A 20,480-nucleotide genomic window follows, 5' to 3' on the forward strand; every position below is an offset into this window, starting at 1 on the left:
TATATATATATATATATATATATATATATATATATATATATATATATATGGGCAACCGTGATTAACCATTTCCACTCGCCACCCTGACATACTTCGCAATATAATCAAAACATTCATTTCATTATCCCAATCTGCTTTCTTTTTCACAATCCTTTTTTACTTTATCATGAAGATTGACGAAATGGAGTCCAAGATTAACCCAAAGACCTTGATCACAAAGCTATTAACAAGCCCCGAGGCTAAATCATCGGCGTCGAAAGAGAAGTAGATGATTCCAATCGTCGATTTGACCTCTAAATCTCCCCTCACGAAGCAAGCTCCACCAAACGACCCTTCTAGACGCCGCCACAATCACAAAGTAAAAAATTGAAGCAAACCATCCCCACTCTGTATGATAATCCGATTACATCGGATCATGAAGGGGATCAGCAAACGGGTAGGCTTTAAACACTGTCGCATAATTAATGTTCAGATGTGTGTGCGCTTCTTATGATTTACATGCTTTTGCAGGCGGTTCAACTGATGACCCCTTTTTGACAAGCCCAAACACACTTGACCAGATTACAGAACTGTTCCGCACCCCACCCGACTATTATGGGGTGCGGATTGACGGTTTATCAGGATATACCTATGCCTCTGCTACTGCAGCATTAGATCAGCGCCAACAAATGAAGTTGGCAATTCCAGGCGAGCTTCTCCGCGAATTTTTGAAACTCTCTACGCTTGATGCGCACAACAGCTTTGTTCAGAACTTTTATATGTGCTTTAACTCGGCATATGATGTGATATGCCGTCAAGAACAATTTTTCAATGTTCTTGAGCCTGAACAGTTGAAGTATAATGCTGAGAAGGTTAAGGCTGAAGACAGCGAAAAGCGCTGTGTTAACCTTTCTGATGAACTCTCCGCAGCAAAAACCGCGGTGGATGATTTAAAACTTCAGGTTTCTACTACAGCTGAAAAAGAAAATAACCTCCAAGCTACTATTAATTCATTACAAGAGGAGGTTTCAAAACTTACCGCAGAGCGAGACAATGCTCTAGCTGCCTCGGCTTCTGCAAAACTTGAGTTCACCCAACTCCACCAACATTTGCCGGAGTTTGCCAAAAACGTTCTTAATTCTCATCATGTGTCCGCTCAATTTTCAACCTACGCTGCCGCTCTACAATTGCGCCAAAGAGTGGAATTTTTGGATGAAATTGCTCCGCATTGCACCATACCAAATCCACTGCCATCAGCGATTGAAGACCGCGTATGTTCACTTGCAGATGCTCGAGATGCATTTGCTACTGCACAAGGAAACATAGCGGACATTCCAATCCCTAAAGTTAGTGCGATAAGTCAGCAGGATAACGCTACTGTTAAAGACATCACTGAGCTTGATTTATCAAAGCCATGATGATATTTGTAATACTTAGCACGCAGCTATCTCTGCGTAGTTATTAATAAAATTTTCGCATTTCCATATATATTTGCAAGTACTTTTATTTGTATAGCGCTTTTATCATAATATTCATAACACGGACTTGTCCTTTGCAATTTCCAACTTTTATTATCGTTCACATAATAAGTATGTACTTTTGCGAAACAATCTGTATGCGTGTATATTTATAAGTTATGAATCTTCTAAGTCTGCCAAAGCGATCCTTAGGCAACCAACTAGCATTGCGAAGCATCTAAGTATTGGCAAAATCAAACACTTAGGATTTAAAGTTCCTTTCGCAATAGTTATTTTCTGCAAAAGTAGGCAATTTCATCACTTTGCTTATGCAAACATTGCGAAATACCTTACCATTATGAAACAAAATACAAAACATTCCATAAGCTATTGGTATTTCACAAATAAACTCTTTCCATATTCTTACAAGTGTCAACTTTTAAAATGCTTACAAGCGTGATCAAGACTTGCAACAATTAAAAATAAAAACACCTAAAAATAACATCAAGCATAGATCTTTCATTTAATTTCGTACTTCACACATATGCAACTTTGCCTTCATATGATTTTCGTAAAATTACGCATAATATCGTTTTAATAAAGCCGCATGCCATGCATTGGGCAAATTTCGCCCTTCCACATCTGCAAGCTTATATGAGCCTGCTGCATTAATTGCTACAACTTGATATGGGCCTTCCTAATTAGGTCCTAGCTTACCAAGCTTTTCTGCTCTACTTGCATCATTATTTCGTAGCACCCATTCACCTATATCAAAAGATAAAGCACGCACCCTTTTATTATAGTATTTGGCGATTTGTTGTTTATTATTTGCTTCCCTGATAGCAGCTATTAACCTTCGCTCTTCAATGAAATTCAAATTTTCGCGCAATGCATCATCGTTTGCTTCTTCCTCAAAATTAGCAACTCTATGCTTTGGCACAAGAATTTTTGCGGGTATTGCTGCCTCAGAACCATACACCAACTAAAAGGTGTTTCCCCTGTGCTTTTTTTGAAAGTGGTACGATGCGCCCACAACACATTGGGTAATTCATCTACCCAACCAGTTCGCTTTTCGCATAACCTCTTTTTAATACCGCTTACAATGTCGCGATTGGTTACTTCGCATAAGCCATTAGCCTGTGGGTGCACTACCGATGTAAACTTTTGGATTATATTTAAATCCGTGCACCATGTTTTAAAAGGATCTTTCACTATTTGAGCACCGTTATCACTAACCAATTAGCGCGGAATACCGAATCTACAAACAATACATTCTCATACAAAATTTCGCACCTGCACACCAGTGATAGTGCGAACCGCCTTATCTTCAACCCATTTTGTAAAATAGTCGATTGCCACAATCAGGAATTTGACATTGCCAGGACCTGCAGGAAATGGCCCTACAATATCAATAGCCCACTTGTGAAATGGCCATGGCGAACTGACAGGAATCATATCATGCCTTGGCATCCGATTCTGCGGAGCATGCCTTTGACAACTTTTGCAACGCTTAACAATCTTTACGACATCCCGATATAAGTATGGTCAAAAGTAACCCATTCACATAATTTTTGCCGCAATAGTTTTATAGCCTGAGTGGAGTGCACAAGAGCCGTTATGCACGTCATCAACTATCATTTCTGCTTCAACTGGGCCAACACACTGCATCATTGGTCCGCAGTATAATTTGCGATATAAAATATCATTTTGAATGATATACATTGGTGCTCGCTCTCTTACTAAGCGAGATTCACGCTTATCACTTGGCAAAACCTTACTGTGGATGTATTGCAGGATTGGTTCCATCCAATTTGGCTGTTCCTCTATAACATACGCAACCACTAAATCGTTATCTATTGACTTACTTGGCAATTCCTCTACCCAAACTTGCTTTTGAAAGTGCGAGAACGTTAGAGCGGCCAGCTTGCTCGAAGCATCCGCCTTCTTATTTTGACTCCTTGGCACTTGCACGAGTTCAAAATGCTCAAACCGCTCTGCTAATTCTTTCAATAACTGCAAATATTTCTGCATTGAAGAATCATGAGCCTCAAAAGAGCCATTAAACTGATTTGCTACTAGCTGCAAATCTGTGAATGCCCGCAATTTAATGATATTCATTTTTTGCGTAATATTTAAACCAGCAAGTATCGCTTCATATTCCGCTTCATTATTTGTCACATCAAAATTAAAGCGCAACGCGTATGTATGCTCTTCACCATTTGGGCTTGCCAAAACCAAACCCGCACCTACGCCCTCTGCACATGAAACACCATCAGTAAATAAATCCCAAGTTTCGCCCATTACTGGTTTTAATGCTGTTCGCTCATTAATCACCTCCAACTCTCTAGGTATTTCTGATAGATAATCCGCCATAACCTGGCCCTTTACAGCACTTCGCGGAAGATAGGATATTTGATAAGCACCTAATTCTACCACCCACAACGCGAGTCTACCAGATATCTCTGGTTTTGTTAAGACTTGCTTGATCGACATATTAGTTAACACATGCACTGGATGCCCCTGAAAATATCTTCTTAACCTTAGCGATGTTAGAATAAGCGCGTACACAAACTTCTCAATCGGCGCATAGTTTATTTCGCTCCCTGTAAGAGCTTTACTGATAAAATACACAGGCTTTTGTATTTTCTCCCTTTCCACGATTAAAACTGAGCCAAAAGCTTCTTTTGCCACTGATATATAAAGGTAGAGAATTTCGCCATCAATTGGCGCTGTTAATGTATGCAAAGTTTTCAACAACTTCTTCATTTCTTGAAATGCAGCTTCTGCGTCGCTTGACCAAACAAAACTTTTTTGCTTCAAGCAACCTTTTAAAGTTTTGAAAAACGGCAATTGTCTTTTAGCAGCTTTAGACAAGAAACGCGTTAATGCAGCTAACTTTCCCGTCAAACTTTTCACTTCCTTAATCGTTCTTGGTGCGGTCATATTTTCAATAGCCGCGATTTTCTTTGGATTAGCTTGAATACCTTGTTCTGTAACAAGGTATCCCAAAAACTTTCCTTCGGTCTCGCCAAAGCTACACTTTAGCGGGTTAAGCTTCATGTTTATCCTTTGCAGTGTGTCAAATGTTCCGCGCATATATTCGATAATTCGCTCATGCGCTGTACTTTTGATTACTAAGTCATCCACATAAGCCTCAAGATTACGCCCAATTTGCTTTTCGAACGCGGTGTCAATCAAACGTTGATATGTCGCACCCGTGTTGATTAAACCAAAAGGCATCACTATATAGGAAAATATGTCTTTGCCCGTATGAAAAGCAGTTTTGTTTATATCTTCTTGAGCCATTGGGATCTGGTGATGACCCCTTGTCGCATCCAAAAAACATTTATATGGAAAAGCGTGCAAAGATTCCACTTTTAAATCAATTTCTGGAAGTGGATAATTATCCTTAGGGCACGCTTTATTTAAATCCTTAAAATCAATACACATTCTCCATGAACCATCAGGCTTTTTTACCAAAACTGGATTCGCAATCCATGATTGGTATTGAGCTTCGCGTAAAATTCCAGCTCTCACCAATTTTGTTACCTCTTCGCATAGCCACTTCACGCGATCTGGGGCCATGCCTCTACGCTTCTGCACCACAAGCTTTAAAGCTGGGTTTACATTAAGTCCGTGTTCTGCAATATTACGCGGAACACCAGTCATATCATTTTCACACCAAGCAAAAACATCCATGTACTGCACAAGTAACTGCACAATTTGTTTCCGTGTGTCCGCACTAACATTACTTCCCACTTTAATTTTTTGCTCGGGATACGCAAGATTAACCACTACCATATTTTCCGCGACTTCCGCAGTTTCTTAAGCTGCACTTTTTACATTAATATCCGCACAAATGGGCACCTTGCTTGTTGAATTTATTGTCGCGACACCTTTACGCGTTGCAAATTTAATCATGCCATGAATTGTAGATGGGACAATTCCGAGTTTACCTAAGCCAGTTCTTCCAAACAACATGTTATAGCGAGATGAGGTTCGCATAACATAGAAATCTAGTCGCGCTCGGCTCACTAAACCATCATCATTGTCATCAACAAGCTCAACGTCTAAAGGCAAAACACCCATAGGCAATGAGAATTCTCCCGCAAAACTAGTCAGCGAAGCTGCGGTTGGTCTTAAAGTTGCTCTGATACTCTCCGGCAGTTGAACAAAACATTGCCCATAAAGAATATCAACGCTACTACCATTATCAACATGAACTTTCATGATTGTGATTCCATTTTCCACGATCTTGCACGATACAACTATCGGCATTTCAGAGATATCCTCGCTCTGTATTTTTGGAAAATTAATTGGCGCAAACTGCCAATTTTGATACATTTTTGCCAACTTTCGCTTTTTTCCTCTTTTTTGAGCATTTGTTTGAACATCAGTATTGCTCATTATTTCAATTAATCTAGCAACTTTCCGCCAATTACAAACATATTCGCCTGTGAATCACCAAAATAATACACGATCAGAATTAAACAAGGCAATTAATCGTTTGATAGCACAAAACAAAAAATTTCAAGTTTAATTCGTAAAACGCGTCCCACGGATGGCGCCAATTGATTAATCCTTTATCAAGTTATTACTTGATTAAGGATCGAGTGCAATAATAAGATGGAGGATGGAATGTTTGATGATTATTTTGGGCCCCGATGATCGTCTTTCACTTTAACAATCAAGTGATCAACCACCCCGACCCGGTCTTGATTGTCAATTAGCATAATTCACCTTAGCACTATGTAGAAATCCCTTGGGCAAAATCACAAGTTAAAATCACAAAGGCTCGAGCAAATGGCAGAGAATCAACAACCTATAAATGAGAGGCCAAGCTCTCTATTTATAGTATTCGAAGTATCCGCGATCTGTGGTTTACTTTACTATCCACGGAAACTTAGCAGAATAAACCGTAGTCCATTATTAATGCGGAAGCTGATCCGCAATCTTTACTTTTCAGCGAACATTCCATAACTTTGGATTGTAATTCGCGCAATTTTGCTTTTTGGTTTTAGCAAATAAAATATACATATACAATGCTATGTATATGATCATACACAAGCATATACCTACCTATATATATATATATATATATATATATATATATATATATATATATATATATATATATATATATATATCTACATACATACGTATGCATGCATGTATATCATTATCATTATACATTATTAATCATACAATCATAACTTTTTATCATAAACTTAACCTAATAACTTTAATCATTATCACATAAAATCATAACTTTTCAACATAATAACTAATCATATTCATTAACCCTAACCTTATTAGCCATAATCAATTCATATTCATAATCTTTATCTTATTACTCTACAATTATAATCATACTACTATTACCATAATACTTATACATAAACATAATCATAATTCATAATAAAGTTTACTTTTAAATTCAACTATTATCATTAACTTGTTTCATGATCAAACCTAATTCATTATCATTATTCATGCATAAATCATACTCATAGTTATTAATCATAATCTTATACTTAATAATTATCAAATTACTAATACTTCACAATCATAATACTTTTAATCTTATTCATATACATAATCTTAATTCTTTTAATTACAAACTTATTAATAAACTTGTAATCCTTATTCATAATCATCTTTAATAAACATCATCATACTTATAACAATATACTTATAATATTAAAAGTAATAAATTTAAAACAAGATTAAGCTAGGGTTTAGGCTACCTTATTAGGAATGAGACTAAGAATTGATGATGATGATGCAAAATAGAAACAGAAACCAGTAGCAGCAGCAGCAGCAACAACGACCCAATTGAGGGGTTTTGGGTCTGTTTTGGTTTGACAACATAGCAGCAACACAGCAGGTACATCAGGCTATTGTAGGGCTGTTTTGGTGGGGTTTTGTCGACTGCACAGCAGGTTTTTGAAGAGCTGTTTAGTTGACTGCAAAAAGGCTATTATGGTGGTGATGATAGTCGATTTGCAGGTGGTATTTTGGAGGGTTGTTGGTCAACAAAAGAAGGCTGCAGAAGGGCTGTTTTAGTCGACAGAAAATAGAGGGAAAACTGCAGGAAGGCTGTCGACTAAATGCAGATTTGTGGGTTTATTTTGTGATGCCAAGTATGAATAACATGAGGGTTTATATAGGAAACAAAGTCATGTGTTAGGTTTCCTAATCTCACTCAATTACTTGGTGATCAAGAACAATAATTTGTATTAGACTAGGATTTGTTAGCTTAAAGATCAAGTTAATTATTTCTTTTTTTTCTCTAACAGCCGATATATTATACAAATACATATTTATATATATATATTTTTACGGCATTTACTATATATATATATATATATATATATATATATATATATATATATTATTAAAGTTACATTTATTTAAATAAGTTGTATTTATTTAATTTACATTATTTGTCCATATCTTTTATTAATTTAAATTTACTTCTAATTAGTTTTTAATTTATAATTTGTCACCACTTAATATTATATATAGTTTATTTATTAATTTAATATTAGGGTTAGGGTTTAAGATTAATAAATTCAAGTATTAATTAAGATCATTAATTATGAACAGATAAAAACCCTAACTCAAGTACCCAAAATAACCTGGTGAAACCCTAAGGGCATTTTAGTCACTTCATAATGGAAAAATGAGGGTTGTTATAGTACCTCCCCGTTAATTTAAACTTCGTCCCGAAGTTTCAGATGGACTTCTCAGATACATCAGCAGTTGAGAAAAGATGGGGATATTTCCGCTCCATTTGGTCTTCACATTCCCAGGTATACTCGGGGCCACGTCGTGAATTCCAACGGATCTTAACAATATGAATATTACTCTGCTTTAAATGCTTGATCTCTCGATCCATAATCTCTATTGGTTTGTCAACGAAGTGCATTTTATCATCAATGCGTATGTCATCTTAACGGAATAAGGGGCGTGTCATTAGCAAGACACTTTTTAAGATTCGAGATGTGAAATGTATGAACTTTAATTAACTGGAAGTGTTGACTAAAAATTACCATTCAGTCAACGTTTTGTTAAAACAAGGTTCACACTTAATTACGGTGGGGATCCATATTTTCGTCCGTACAAGGCCTCCAATAAAACTTCTTCACATCGTGATACATTTTACTAGAGCCTGGGCGAATAGAATATTTAGTGTTATGGACTTCATCCATGACTAGTTCTCGAAAAATTTCTGAAAAGCGGTGATTTTTATAGGATGGACATGTATTCCTTCACTATCAACTACATGTCCAAGAAACTGTATGATTCGCGGCCAAAATTCACACTTGGAGAGACTTTGGCATAAAGTCGTTCCTTCTTTAAAAGCTCTAGAATCAATCGCAGATGTTGCTCATGCTCTTTCTCGCTCTTGGAATAGATTATGATGTCATCAATGGAATCGATCACGAATTTATCAAGATAAGGGTTGCATACATGGTTCATAAGATCCATGAATACAGTAGGAGCATTGGTTAAACCAAAAGGCATGACAAGAAACTCATAATGTTCATAACGAGTTCGAAAAGCAGTCTTAGAAACATCAGCTTCATTGACTCTCAATTGATGATAACCCGACCTAAGATCAAGCTTCGAATAGATACTTTACCCTTGCAGTTGGTCAAACAGGTCATCAATAAGCGGGAATGGATAACAATTCTTGATGGTTAGCTTGTTGAGTTCTCGGTAATTAATACACATCCTCAACGTGCCATCTTTCTTCTTAACAAATAGAACGGGTGCTCCCCACGGAGACAAACTAGGACGAATGAAACCTTTCTCCAAAAATCCTTGGAGTTGATTGGATAATTCCTTCATTTTGAATGGATCTAAATGGTATGGTGCCTTTGCAATATGTGCAGCACTGGGCGTGGATAATAAGTGAAGGATAATATAATATCTAGGGTTGATATTTTTAGTTGACAATATAGTGATAAGGAGTAGGTAATGGTACACAATGGTCCTTAGGTTGATCAGATCTTATTTCCATCACGATCCATTAGAATTTCTGCATGACTTATCATAATATAACTACATTGATCAAGCGACATTATATTATACTAAATCATACTTTTATCACTCCATAAAGTTACTACTATGTCATCTAGTCAATATTCATCTTCTTCGAGGTGAATGATTCAATGGAAAATGAAAGAAAAGAAAATAACATCATTCATTCATTTAAAAGAAAATAACCAGAGTATTGCAAGAATTTAAAGAAATCCTCCAAATTATAGAAGTACTAAATGGTAACATAAAGAACACTATGAGAAATTTAAATGACGCTTGTAGTTGTCAAAACTCTTCATTGCGCCTCTTCATCCTTCTTCCTCATTATCCCGAGCTTCCTCGGCAGTCATCACAAACGCTTGGCCTTTAGCATTTCCCGTGTTATCCTTTTTCTTTGGGCACTGGTTGCGAAAATGCCCTTTTTCTCCACAGTCATAGCCTGTAGGAACGGTTGAGTTGGCTTTTGTTGCAGGTGTACCAGTTGAAGGAACTGCTACCCTACAAGTCATGGTTATATGACCAATCTTCTTACACTTAGTGCACTCAGCCTTGCACCACCCAGAATGGTGTCTCTCTCAATGCTTACAATAAGGTCATTTCCCAGAATAACCTCTTTTTGAATTTTCGGCAACTTTCTTATTTGAACCTTGGTTTGATTCCTGAGTAGGCTCAAATTTCCTTTTTCCTTCACTAGTCTTAGCCTCGGCTAGTTTATTAGCCGCAACCTTTCTTCTCTTAGCCATCATCAAGTTTTGAGCCATAAGTATCACTGCATCTAAGGTCTCTTTACTAGCAGCAATAACATTTCCTTGAATCTCGTCAGGAAGACCTTCGATGTATCGCTTGATCTTCTTTTGTTCTGTGGGCACCATGTCCGGGAACAATGAAACCAACTCTATAAACCTGTTGGTATAAGCTTCAATATTGGTACCATTGACCTTCAATTCCCAAAACTCAACCTCTAGCTTTTGAATTTGGTTCCTTGGGCAAAACTTATCAGTCATCATTCTTTTCACAACGGCCCATGGAATAGCATTAGCAGCATCTAGCCCGACAGTTTGGGCATAAGTGTTCCACCAAGTCAAAGCAAGACCACTTAGTGTATGAGTGGCATACTTCACTCGTTCGACCTCCGCGCAGTTACAGATGCGAAAGATTGATTCGAGTTTTTCAAACCAACGAGTCAATTCGTCTGCTTCCTCATTTCCATTGAAGGATGGAGGCTTACAGTTCATAAACTCCTTGTAGGTGCTTGATGTGGGTGAATTTCCTTGGTTGTTCCCTTGATTATTGTTTCCTTAGGTGGCAGCAAGCAGTTGTTGAAATTGTGCGAGAGTCAAAGTAACATTTGGAAGAGCGTTAGCACCACGAGTTGAATGAGACATGATCTTCAGTACATTAAAACACGTATTAGTTGAAGAGTGATGGTGCACTAGGTAGCAACACCAATGGATAAGAAAAGGTAGTATGGGTTAGTTAGTGATAATGATGGTGAAGCAAGTGAGTAATTGGGTGTGCGGATAGATCCTTCAGTGTCGGATCCTTCGGTGTCCGAAACGATAACTGGGTGATGACTATACATCCTAGAGAAGGAGTACTAAGTAGATTCTAAGGCATGGTATGACGGAAAAGATATCAGGAGAGCATAGTAAGGCAAGCATAGAAATGAGGATCGCACTTTTAAACTAAGGCAGGAATATAGACAAATAAGTAAGGTGCTTAAACTAAGGCAGGAAAGGTTATAGTCCTATAGATTGCTAAGGCACCCTAACTAACACATAAGGCACACATAAAATGCAATCCTGGTTCTCTATAACAACCTGGCTCTGATACCACTCTGTCGTACCCCCAAATAGGGCAGGGGAAATATGACTTCACAATATCATAACACAAGTATGTATAAACGAGAACAACTCTAAATGCGACGTTTTATAACAAAATTTGAATTTGCAGCGGAAACATAATAACGTTTTACATAATGAAATTCATATGTAAATAACAAATGATAAGTCTAATATGTGGACTCCAATGCAACAGCTAACTAAGCATCATAGGGCAGCACACAAGCTAATCTTCACCTGAGACAAACATGCTTAAAATGTCAACACAAAGGTTGACTGAACATCATAGGTTTTACAATCATAATAAGTTTTAGACCACAAGATTTAATTCAAAATATCAAAATATTCAATATGCCATGAGTTATAATATCGAACTAAACATAAAAACCCTGACACTGTACGGGTGTCGGCAATCATTATTATGTACCCCCTTGACGATCACGCCAATGGGTAGAGACGTCACTCTCAATATGCCTACTCACATTAATTAAGCCTGCAATATTCCAATTCCAGCAATTAACGATATTATGACGGGGATTTTCAAGTAAAGATATAATCAATACAAGTTAACAAAAGTCTCATGAAGTTGCATATCAAATAGTTTAGGTACTTGTGTCTAAATTGTAAATCATTTAAAAGCAAGCATGTGTCTTGTAACGACCCGAATTTTTTGACTTTTAATTGTATTTATTTCTTTCACGAAACTGCGTATTTGTGCGTACTGTGATAGATTATTTTCTGGGATCATTAATTATGTTAATTACTTTCGTTAATGCCTTGCTACGTGTTTTTAAGTACTAGGTTACTTAACGTGATCCTTGATTTCATTTACGGCCGTTAGTGTCACTTAAGGATTAAAAAGAGCTACGAACTTGGTACACGTTAAACTTTTGTCATGATTGGGATATTATGGCTACATAAACTTGATTGTTATTTATTAATGACAATTACTTGTTTTTATGGTTCCTTAATTATGCTTAGTGTTTACTAAGGCTTACTAGTCACCCTAATGAACTTTATCTTAGTGGACTTCCAAGGCCCACCCTACTTACCTTGATGGGCTCACTTAATGGACTAGTTAATGGACTAATTTAGCCCATTAAGCATAAGACAAAACTCAATTAGTTAATTAGACAAGATTAAGCATGCTTGGTACCATATACTTACACTTTTTAGCCTTTTGCTCCATGCCACCCAACATGTACAACCACCACCATGCACCACCATCCAATAGCAAGCAATGGTCCCCTCACCCCACCTCACCAAACCATCATCCTACACCAACACTACCACCACTTCATTTTGTTTTTAACTCTCTCATTCTCATTTCAAAAACACACACACTTATTCTCTCAAATTTCTCTCTACTTTTCTCTCATCTTTCTTGAAGAAACTTGAAGGTTTTGATTCTTTTTCTCTTCTTTTTCTTCTCAAAACTGAAACATCATCAACATCATTGTTATTATTGGATTTTGGTTTTTATAACTTCAATCCTCATGATATCTTGCAATCTTTGATCTCTTTTATGATAAAGAAGCAAGAACAAGGATCAAAGCTTTGTAGCTTTTGGTTCTACATGAACTTTTAACAAATTTTAAGATCAAATTACTTTATGATCTTCTTTATGTTCAAGTATTGGAACTTAAAGTTCATTTCATGAAGATTCAAGTTCATAACTTGATATCTTTTTGTATAAAGGATCCTTACTTGAACTTGTTTATTTTTGACTTTAAATCTATCATTTATGTTTATAGATTTCAATTTGTTTGAGTTTCATGTTCAAAGATTACTTGTTAAACTTTGATCTCGTAAATCTTGAAACCAAAGTCTAACTTTGAAAGTTCAAGAACAAGAAAATATAAGCTTACTAGTTTATGACTTTCACACATGTAAGATTGATCTAAGTTTCATAACTTAAGGTCATCTAACTTGTTAAAACAATAGATCATTTATTCATGTTCATTTTACTTTACAAAATCAAAGTTTCATAACTTATGGTTGTGTAAAGTTGAAAGTCTAAGTGTTTTGACTTAGGGTTTCACCAAGAACATGAGATCTAGACTTTTTAGTCTAAGATCTTTAATATCTAGTTAAGATCTAAGCTCTCTAGCTTAAGGTTTTGATTATTTAGTTTGATTCAAAGTTTATAGCTTTATAAGACTTGTATTTGTGTTGAAACTAAGAAAAGTGATGCAACTTTGGTTCATCACCTTGCTCAAACTCTCACATGAGTTGTGTTTTAATTCTTAGTCATGAATATTGTGTGTTGATGGTTGAACTTTGGTCAAAAGTGATGCAAACACATCAACGAGTTGTACACTTGAAGCTATAAGCATCAAGGATGAGAACCGTGATGAGCATCAAGTACCAAGAATCCCACTGGAGCACCTTGCTTACTGTTTTCTGGATCTGATCAGTCACCTGGTGTAGTGACCCGGAAAATTTTGACTAATTTTAAAGCAAACTCTCGATACGATTTAATATTTTTGACACGATAAGAAAAGTCTGTTAAGTTGAGTCTCAAAAATTTTGAACTGTTTTCATACACTCATTTGACTTCGACCATTCTCGACGATTCACGAACCATTATTTGTAAATAAATGTGTATACATTTAAATATAAATATAAATATATGTATATATAATAACTTATAATAATAATATACGATTTAATCGTTAGAACTGAAAATATAAAATACTATACGATATAATTAAATTGTTATGAAGATAAATATATATATATATATATATATATATATATATATATATATATATATATATATATATATATATATATATATATATATATAGTATATCAAAGATAATTATTTAATAATTGTAATACTCGTTTGATGTTCCGATTGATATTAAGCAAACTAAATTCAAACTTATATGATTTTAAAATAAACGGTGATCCAAAAATGAGTTCTATAAATTATAGACTTATTAAAAATGTATTTAGGAGCTGTTTATTAAATTTTAGAATTTTTTATATTTTACCCAGAATTGAGAGGGACAGTTGATGTAATTTTTATTTAAATAGTTAATGATCAAATTTTATACCATAATGACCAAAATAAATTAATATAGTTAATTTAAAAATATGGGATTTTTCCGAAGACCTTTATCCACCACTGATGATCAACGGAGCACGAATTTCAGTCCGTAAATGAAATAGTAGACGACGGCTAATATTGTCACACGTTTATATAATTATATTATATATAATACTATTCTCATATTGATTGAACTTGGATCCGTGAACCTAATTATTAAAGTGAATATTACTGTGTTTGTAAGTATATATGTATGATATGCATATTACTGTCATCATCCATCCACCGAATCCATCTATCAATCTATGTTTCATTTCATCACCACTTTCCATTTTGTTTCTATTCTTTTTCTTTCTCCAACAAACAAAATACAATGACCAAATTCATTTACCCACTTGCAATTCTGTTTTCTGTCTAGTCACCTACCTTAACACACTTATCTTTCTATCATCTATATTTTATAAACACATACATACATGGAATTATGAACGAAAGCCAAACACCCATATTTTTTTTTCTTCTTCTCTCTCAAATTCCATCATCCCCACTAAACCCATTTCACCATCCGCCCATCACCACAGTGAGCACCATAACCGTCACCATCTTCATTCTAGTTTTCAAGATCATCAACCACTACCCATTAATGACCAACCTTTACTTGATATTATTGCTACACCCACATGCTATTCATCATCTTCAATAAACAAAAACCCACTTCCTTCCTACTACTTCTTTGATTCGTCACCACCACCTTTATCATCTTGTTCGTCCATTGTTAATTCATGTTCGGGTTACAATAGAACCGAAGGACCATCAAACCGAACACCATCATAATACTATTACATTTTGACATATAACAAAACCAAACCCACCACCGTAAGTCTTTACCGCAACAAACCACCACCATCATCTTCCACGACCAACCATGATAACCAACATCTCCACTCCATCACCTCGAACCCACTTCCACCATAATCAACCACTTTATTTGTTAGTTTTACTCGACAAACAAACACCAACTTGATACGACTACTGTTGGGTTTTGCCACCGTAGGCCGCCACCATCCTCATCAACAAACCATCACTTCACCTCTTTGAATTATTAGAAATTTACATCACCACCTCAAACTCATCGTGATACCTCACCTCTCCTCCTTCAATCTTCGACACAGCCACAACTGTTCTGTTTCTTAATCATACCCAAACCACCTCATCAACCCCTAACCTCTGTGAACCAACATCAGAAATCACCTGACCGATTCATTTCTTTCTTTTTAGTCATCTTCTACAATCATCCAAGAACCAAACACCATGTTTTCCTTTCTTCGGTGGAGCAAGTTATTGAATTTAAAAGAAAGTAAATATGCCGCAGTTTAAGTTACAAATGGGGTGTGCGGTATAGTTTTAAAGGGGGTACGTCCCACTTAAAGGAATGTGGCAGATAAGTGGTATTAAGACTCATTATTTAAATTCTATTAATGCTAGGATGATACTATTTTTTTCTTTCTTTTGTCGAACAGCTAGTATTGATGAGATACCAAATCCATCGAATTTTTACTTAAAATAAAGTAGTGGAAACACTTTAGCTTGTCCCTTGTTTTCTTTGGAGCAGACAACTTAATTATTTAGTAGAGTGCCATGCTGGATTCCATGATATAATTCCAGCGAACTAATCAAATTCATATGTTTTAGAATCGGGTTACAACTAGGCCACATAAATGTTTTCTTTTTGGGCCGAGAATCATTGTTGGGTTTCTGAATTTTCATTGGGCTCCTAATTCTCTGTTGGGCCAAGAAGGTGACCGAGATTGTTGTTATGTATTTAGTGGGCTGTGACAAAACCTAACCCATTTGATAAACCATAGTGTAGCCGTTTCATTCTTCTTTCGGTTTGGACGAATACCTGATAACATGAAGATGATGAGTAGAATTTTATGATGGAAATGATTATGATTTTATGCTTGAAAGATGTTTATGAATCGATTAGAACGATGATAATAGAAGATGAGAATGAAAGGGATGATAAAAAGGTTAAGTGGGTTTTGAATTTAAGAGAAGAAAATGGAAACAGAATTTTATGGGATAAATAAATTTCGGTTACTAGTTAAAATAGAAGAACGAAATAGCTTGAATGGTTAAGGTTGTTATCGGTTTAGCGGGATGTCGCGGGTTCAAACCCGGACTTGGGCATTTTTTTAAGAGCTACTTCTTTGAGGTAGTTATTACTAATACTCTTATTATTATTATTTCATCATTATTATTATTATTATTATTTATTATTAATTGTTATTAAGTAATTGTTATTATTATCAATATTAGAAATAAGATTATTAGTATAATTAATATTATTATCATTATTATTATTACTAAAATATATTATTATTATTATTATTATTATTATTATTATTATTATTATTATTATTATTATTATTATTATTATTATTATTATTATTATTATTATTATTATTATTATTATTATTAATATGAGTATTAGTATTATGATTATCATAAGTATTATTATAGTGACCATTATTACTAAAAGTATCATTATTATTAATAATAGTATTAGAATTATCATTTAACATTAATATTGGTATTATTATTAATATGACTATTAAAATTTCTATTAAAATCATCATTCTTATTAAAAGTACCATTATTATTTAAAATATTATTTCTATGAAAACTAACATTTTTAGCTTATCATTATTATCATTTTTATTAAAATTATTATTATTACTAACATTACTTTTATTATTAGTATTATTATCAAAACTATTTACATTAGTATTATTACTAAATCTAATTACTTTTAGTATTATTATTATTATCATAAAAAGATACAAAATTTTATTTATTATTATTGATATTATTTTACCAAATAAATAGCTATATAAGAATATATTTAAAACACATCACATAACAACATTAATTATTTTCATAATAAATACTAATTATTTATCTAAAGTATATAAAATAAGTATAGTTAATTTAGTTATAAATGAAACATACAAGTTACTAACGTAACAATTAATAATAAAACATAAACTTGTTCGATTACGATTATATATTTTAATATATATATTTGATATAGGTTCGTGAATCCAAGGCCAACATTGCACTTGTTCAGTTTTGCCGTATGCATATTTTTACTACAAAATATCGTATTGTGAGTTCATTTGCTCCCTTTTACTCTTTACATTTTTGGGACTGAGAATACATGCGCTGTTTTTATAACTGCTTTACTAAATGCTTTTGAAATATATTTTGAACTGAGAATACATGAAATGCTTTTATAAATGTTTGACGAGATAGACACAAGCAAAACATTCCTCGAATGAATTATTATGCAGACAGAAGTTCTGTGGATTATTATTGAATTAGTTGGACGTTATAATTGCCACTAATTGTTGTGAATATTTCCCCTGATTATTATTGCTTGGTAACCTAAGAATTAGAAACGGATATGGCCCTAATTCACGTGAATCCTAAAGGTAGCTACCGGGTTTAACACCCCCACCCAGAATGTTCACTAGACGGAAGGGCTAGTGGGCGTGGTGTTTAGTACTTCGAAGTTTATATATTATACAGACAAGATGTTCTGTTTTGGGGATATATTGATGCGCATTATATGTTAAGGTCGGTTACCAAGCCAAGCAATGGATGCAAAGTGAATGTTATGTATCGAGAGAATGATTTTTATACACAGGTTATGTGTATTATATTATGTGCACGAGATATGTGTACGGTTATTAAAAATCGGGAGGCAACCTACGGGGGAGAAAAGGATACGAACCTACTCTAATGACCCATCCTAATCCATCTGGACGAATACATTATATTTGGTTACATCACGAGGTACTTGACCTCTATATGATACATTTTACAAACATTGCATTCGTTTTTAAAAGACAAACTTTCATTTCAACAAAAGTCGACAGGCATGCATACCCTTTCATAATATATCTAAACTATAAATGACTTAATATTAATCTTGATGAACTCAACGACTCGAATGCAATGTCTTTTGAAATATGTCATGAATGACTCCAAGTAATATCTCTGAAATGAGCAATTGCACAGCGGAAGATTTCTTTCATACCTGAGAATAAACATGCTTTAAAGTGTCAACCAAAAGGTTGGTGAGTTCATTAGTTTATCATAATCATTCATTTCTATCATTTTAATAGACCACAAGATTTCATATATTGTCACGCGTAACCCGCGAATTAAAATTCATTCATATGGTGAACACCTGGTAACCGACCTTAACAAGATGCATATAGAATATCCCCATCATTCCGGGACTCACATAGACATGATAAATTGAAGTACTAAAGCATCCGTAACCCGGATGGGGCTTGTTGGGCCCGATAGATCTATCTTTAGGATTCACGTCAATTGGTTGGAATTATCATAAACACCAATTCTTAGGCTACCAAGCTAAAAAGGGGCATATTCGGTTTGATAATCCAACCATAGAATGTAGTTTCGATCACTTGTGTCTATTTCGTAAAGCATTTATAAAAGCAGCGCATGTATTCTCAGTCCCAAAAATATATATTGCAAAACATCTAAAAAGGGAGCAAATGAAACTCACAATACTGTATTTCGTAGTAAAAATACATATGACATCATGGAACAAGTGTAGGGTTGGCCTTGGATTCATGAACCTATATTGTTCAGATATATATATATATATATATATATATATATATATATATATATATATATATATATATATATATTAGATCACATACACGTAGTTGAACAATTTCATTTACTATAACTTTATATATTATATATTTAATTTGTATATATATCTGAAAATGATTATTATTTGTATAGTTTTATATCTATATATTTTTAAAATACCTAATTGATTATATATATATGAATTTGTATAGAGTCGTTCTTGTCTCAAGAGTTCAAGCACAAGTCGGAGATGTTGTTCGTGCTCTTCTTCACTTTTAGAATAGACCAAAATATCATCGATGAACACGATAATGAATTTGTCGAGGTATGGTTTGCACACGCGGTTCATAAGATCCATGAACACCGCTGGTGATTTAGTGAGACCAAATGGCATTACAAGAAATTCATAACTACCATAACGAGTCCGGAAAGCGGTTTTGGAGACATCTTCCCCCTTAACCCTTAATTGATGACAACCCGAGCGGAGATCGATTTTTGAATATACACGAGATCTTTGTAATTGATCAAAGAGGTCGTCGATGTGTGGAAGAGGATATCGGTTTTTAACCGTCAATTTATTTAGTTCACGATAATCGATGCACATTCGTAGGGATCCATCTTTCTTTTTAACAAACAAAATCGGAGCGCTCCATGGTGAATGGCTAGGTTGGATAAAGCCACGGTCAAGTAGTTCTTGAATTTGACTTTGCAATTATTGCATTTCGGAGGGAGCAAGTCTATTCGGTGCACGTGTTACGGGTGCAGCTCCCGGAATAAGATCGATTTGGAATTCTACCGGTCGATGATGTGGAAGACCCGGCAATTCGCCGGGAAATACGTCGGAAAATTCACGAACAATTGGCACATCATTGATATGCTTCTCATCAGACTCGACTTTCTTAACGTGGGCAAGGATCGCAAAACAACCCATACAGAGTAGTTTCCTAACTTTAAGGCACGAGACGAGGTTAAGTCCGGTGCAACTCTTATCGCCATAAACAATCAAAGGTTCACCATCCTCGATAGGAATTCGGATTGCGTTAAGATCACAAAGGATGTGAGATTTTGTTTTTGCTAACCAATTCATACCAATTATTACATTGAAGCTCCCTAGTTCCATAGGTATCAAGTCAATTTTAAATTCCTTACCCAATAAGTTTAACGTACACCCCCGATAATATTTGTCGGCACTCAATAGTTTCCCATTGGCTACTTCAATAGTATAAGTAGTATCTAGGGGGAGTGATGGAGCACGAAAAGCGTGAGTCAAAGTATTGGATACAAAACTCTTATCGGCACCCGAATCGAATAAACAAGTAACATAAGTGTTGTTGAGAAGAAACGTACCCGTGACTAGTTCATTGTCATCTCGGGCCTCCGCAGCGTTAATGTTGATAGCTCGGC

General features: G+C 34.9%; 1 protein-coding gene across 1 annotated transcript; it reads right to left on the bottom strand.

Moving 5' to 3' along the window:
* Nucleotides 1–2,133: 2,133 nt before the first annotated feature.
* Nucleotides 2,134–5,105, bottom strand: LOC139871155 (uncharacterized). Its single transcript, XM_071858893.1, has 4 exons — nucleotides 4,986–5,105; nucleotides 3,029–4,748; nucleotides 2,738–2,836; nucleotides 2,134–2,396 (listed from the first exon to the last, which is right to left on the bottom strand). The coding sequence occupies exons 1-4, from the start codon at nucleotides 5,103–5,105 to the stop codon at nucleotides 2,134–2,136; spliced, it is 2,202 nt and encodes a 733-aa protein (XP_071714994.1).
* Nucleotides 5,106–20,480: the final 15,375 nt, after the last annotated feature.

This window comes from Rutidosis leptorrhynchoides, chromosome 10, assembly GCF_046630445.1.
Source record: "Rutidosis leptorrhynchoides isolate AG116_Rl617_1_P2 chromosome 10, CSIRO_AGI_Rlap_v1, whole genome shotgun sequence".
Classification (NCBI taxonomy): domain Eukaryota; kingdom Viridiplantae; phylum Streptophyta; class Magnoliopsida; order Asterales; family Asteraceae; genus Rutidosis; species Rutidosis leptorrhynchoides.

Bases quoted from the DNA above. Each gene is read 5' to 3' on its own strand.
- LOC139871155 (XM_071858893.1), bottom strand. From the start codon at position 5,105: ATGACTGGTGTTCCGCGTAATATTGCAGAACACGGACTTAATGTAAAC. The intron at 4,749-4,985 runs GTAACAAAATTG...GGTCATCACCAG, and splicing joins TGAAGTGGCTATGCGAAGAG to ATCCCAATGGCTCAAGAAGA. The intron at 2,397-2,737 runs GTGTGCAGGTGC...GTTCTGAGGCAG, and splicing joins GGCGGTTCGCACTATCACTG to CAATACCCGCAAAAATTCTT.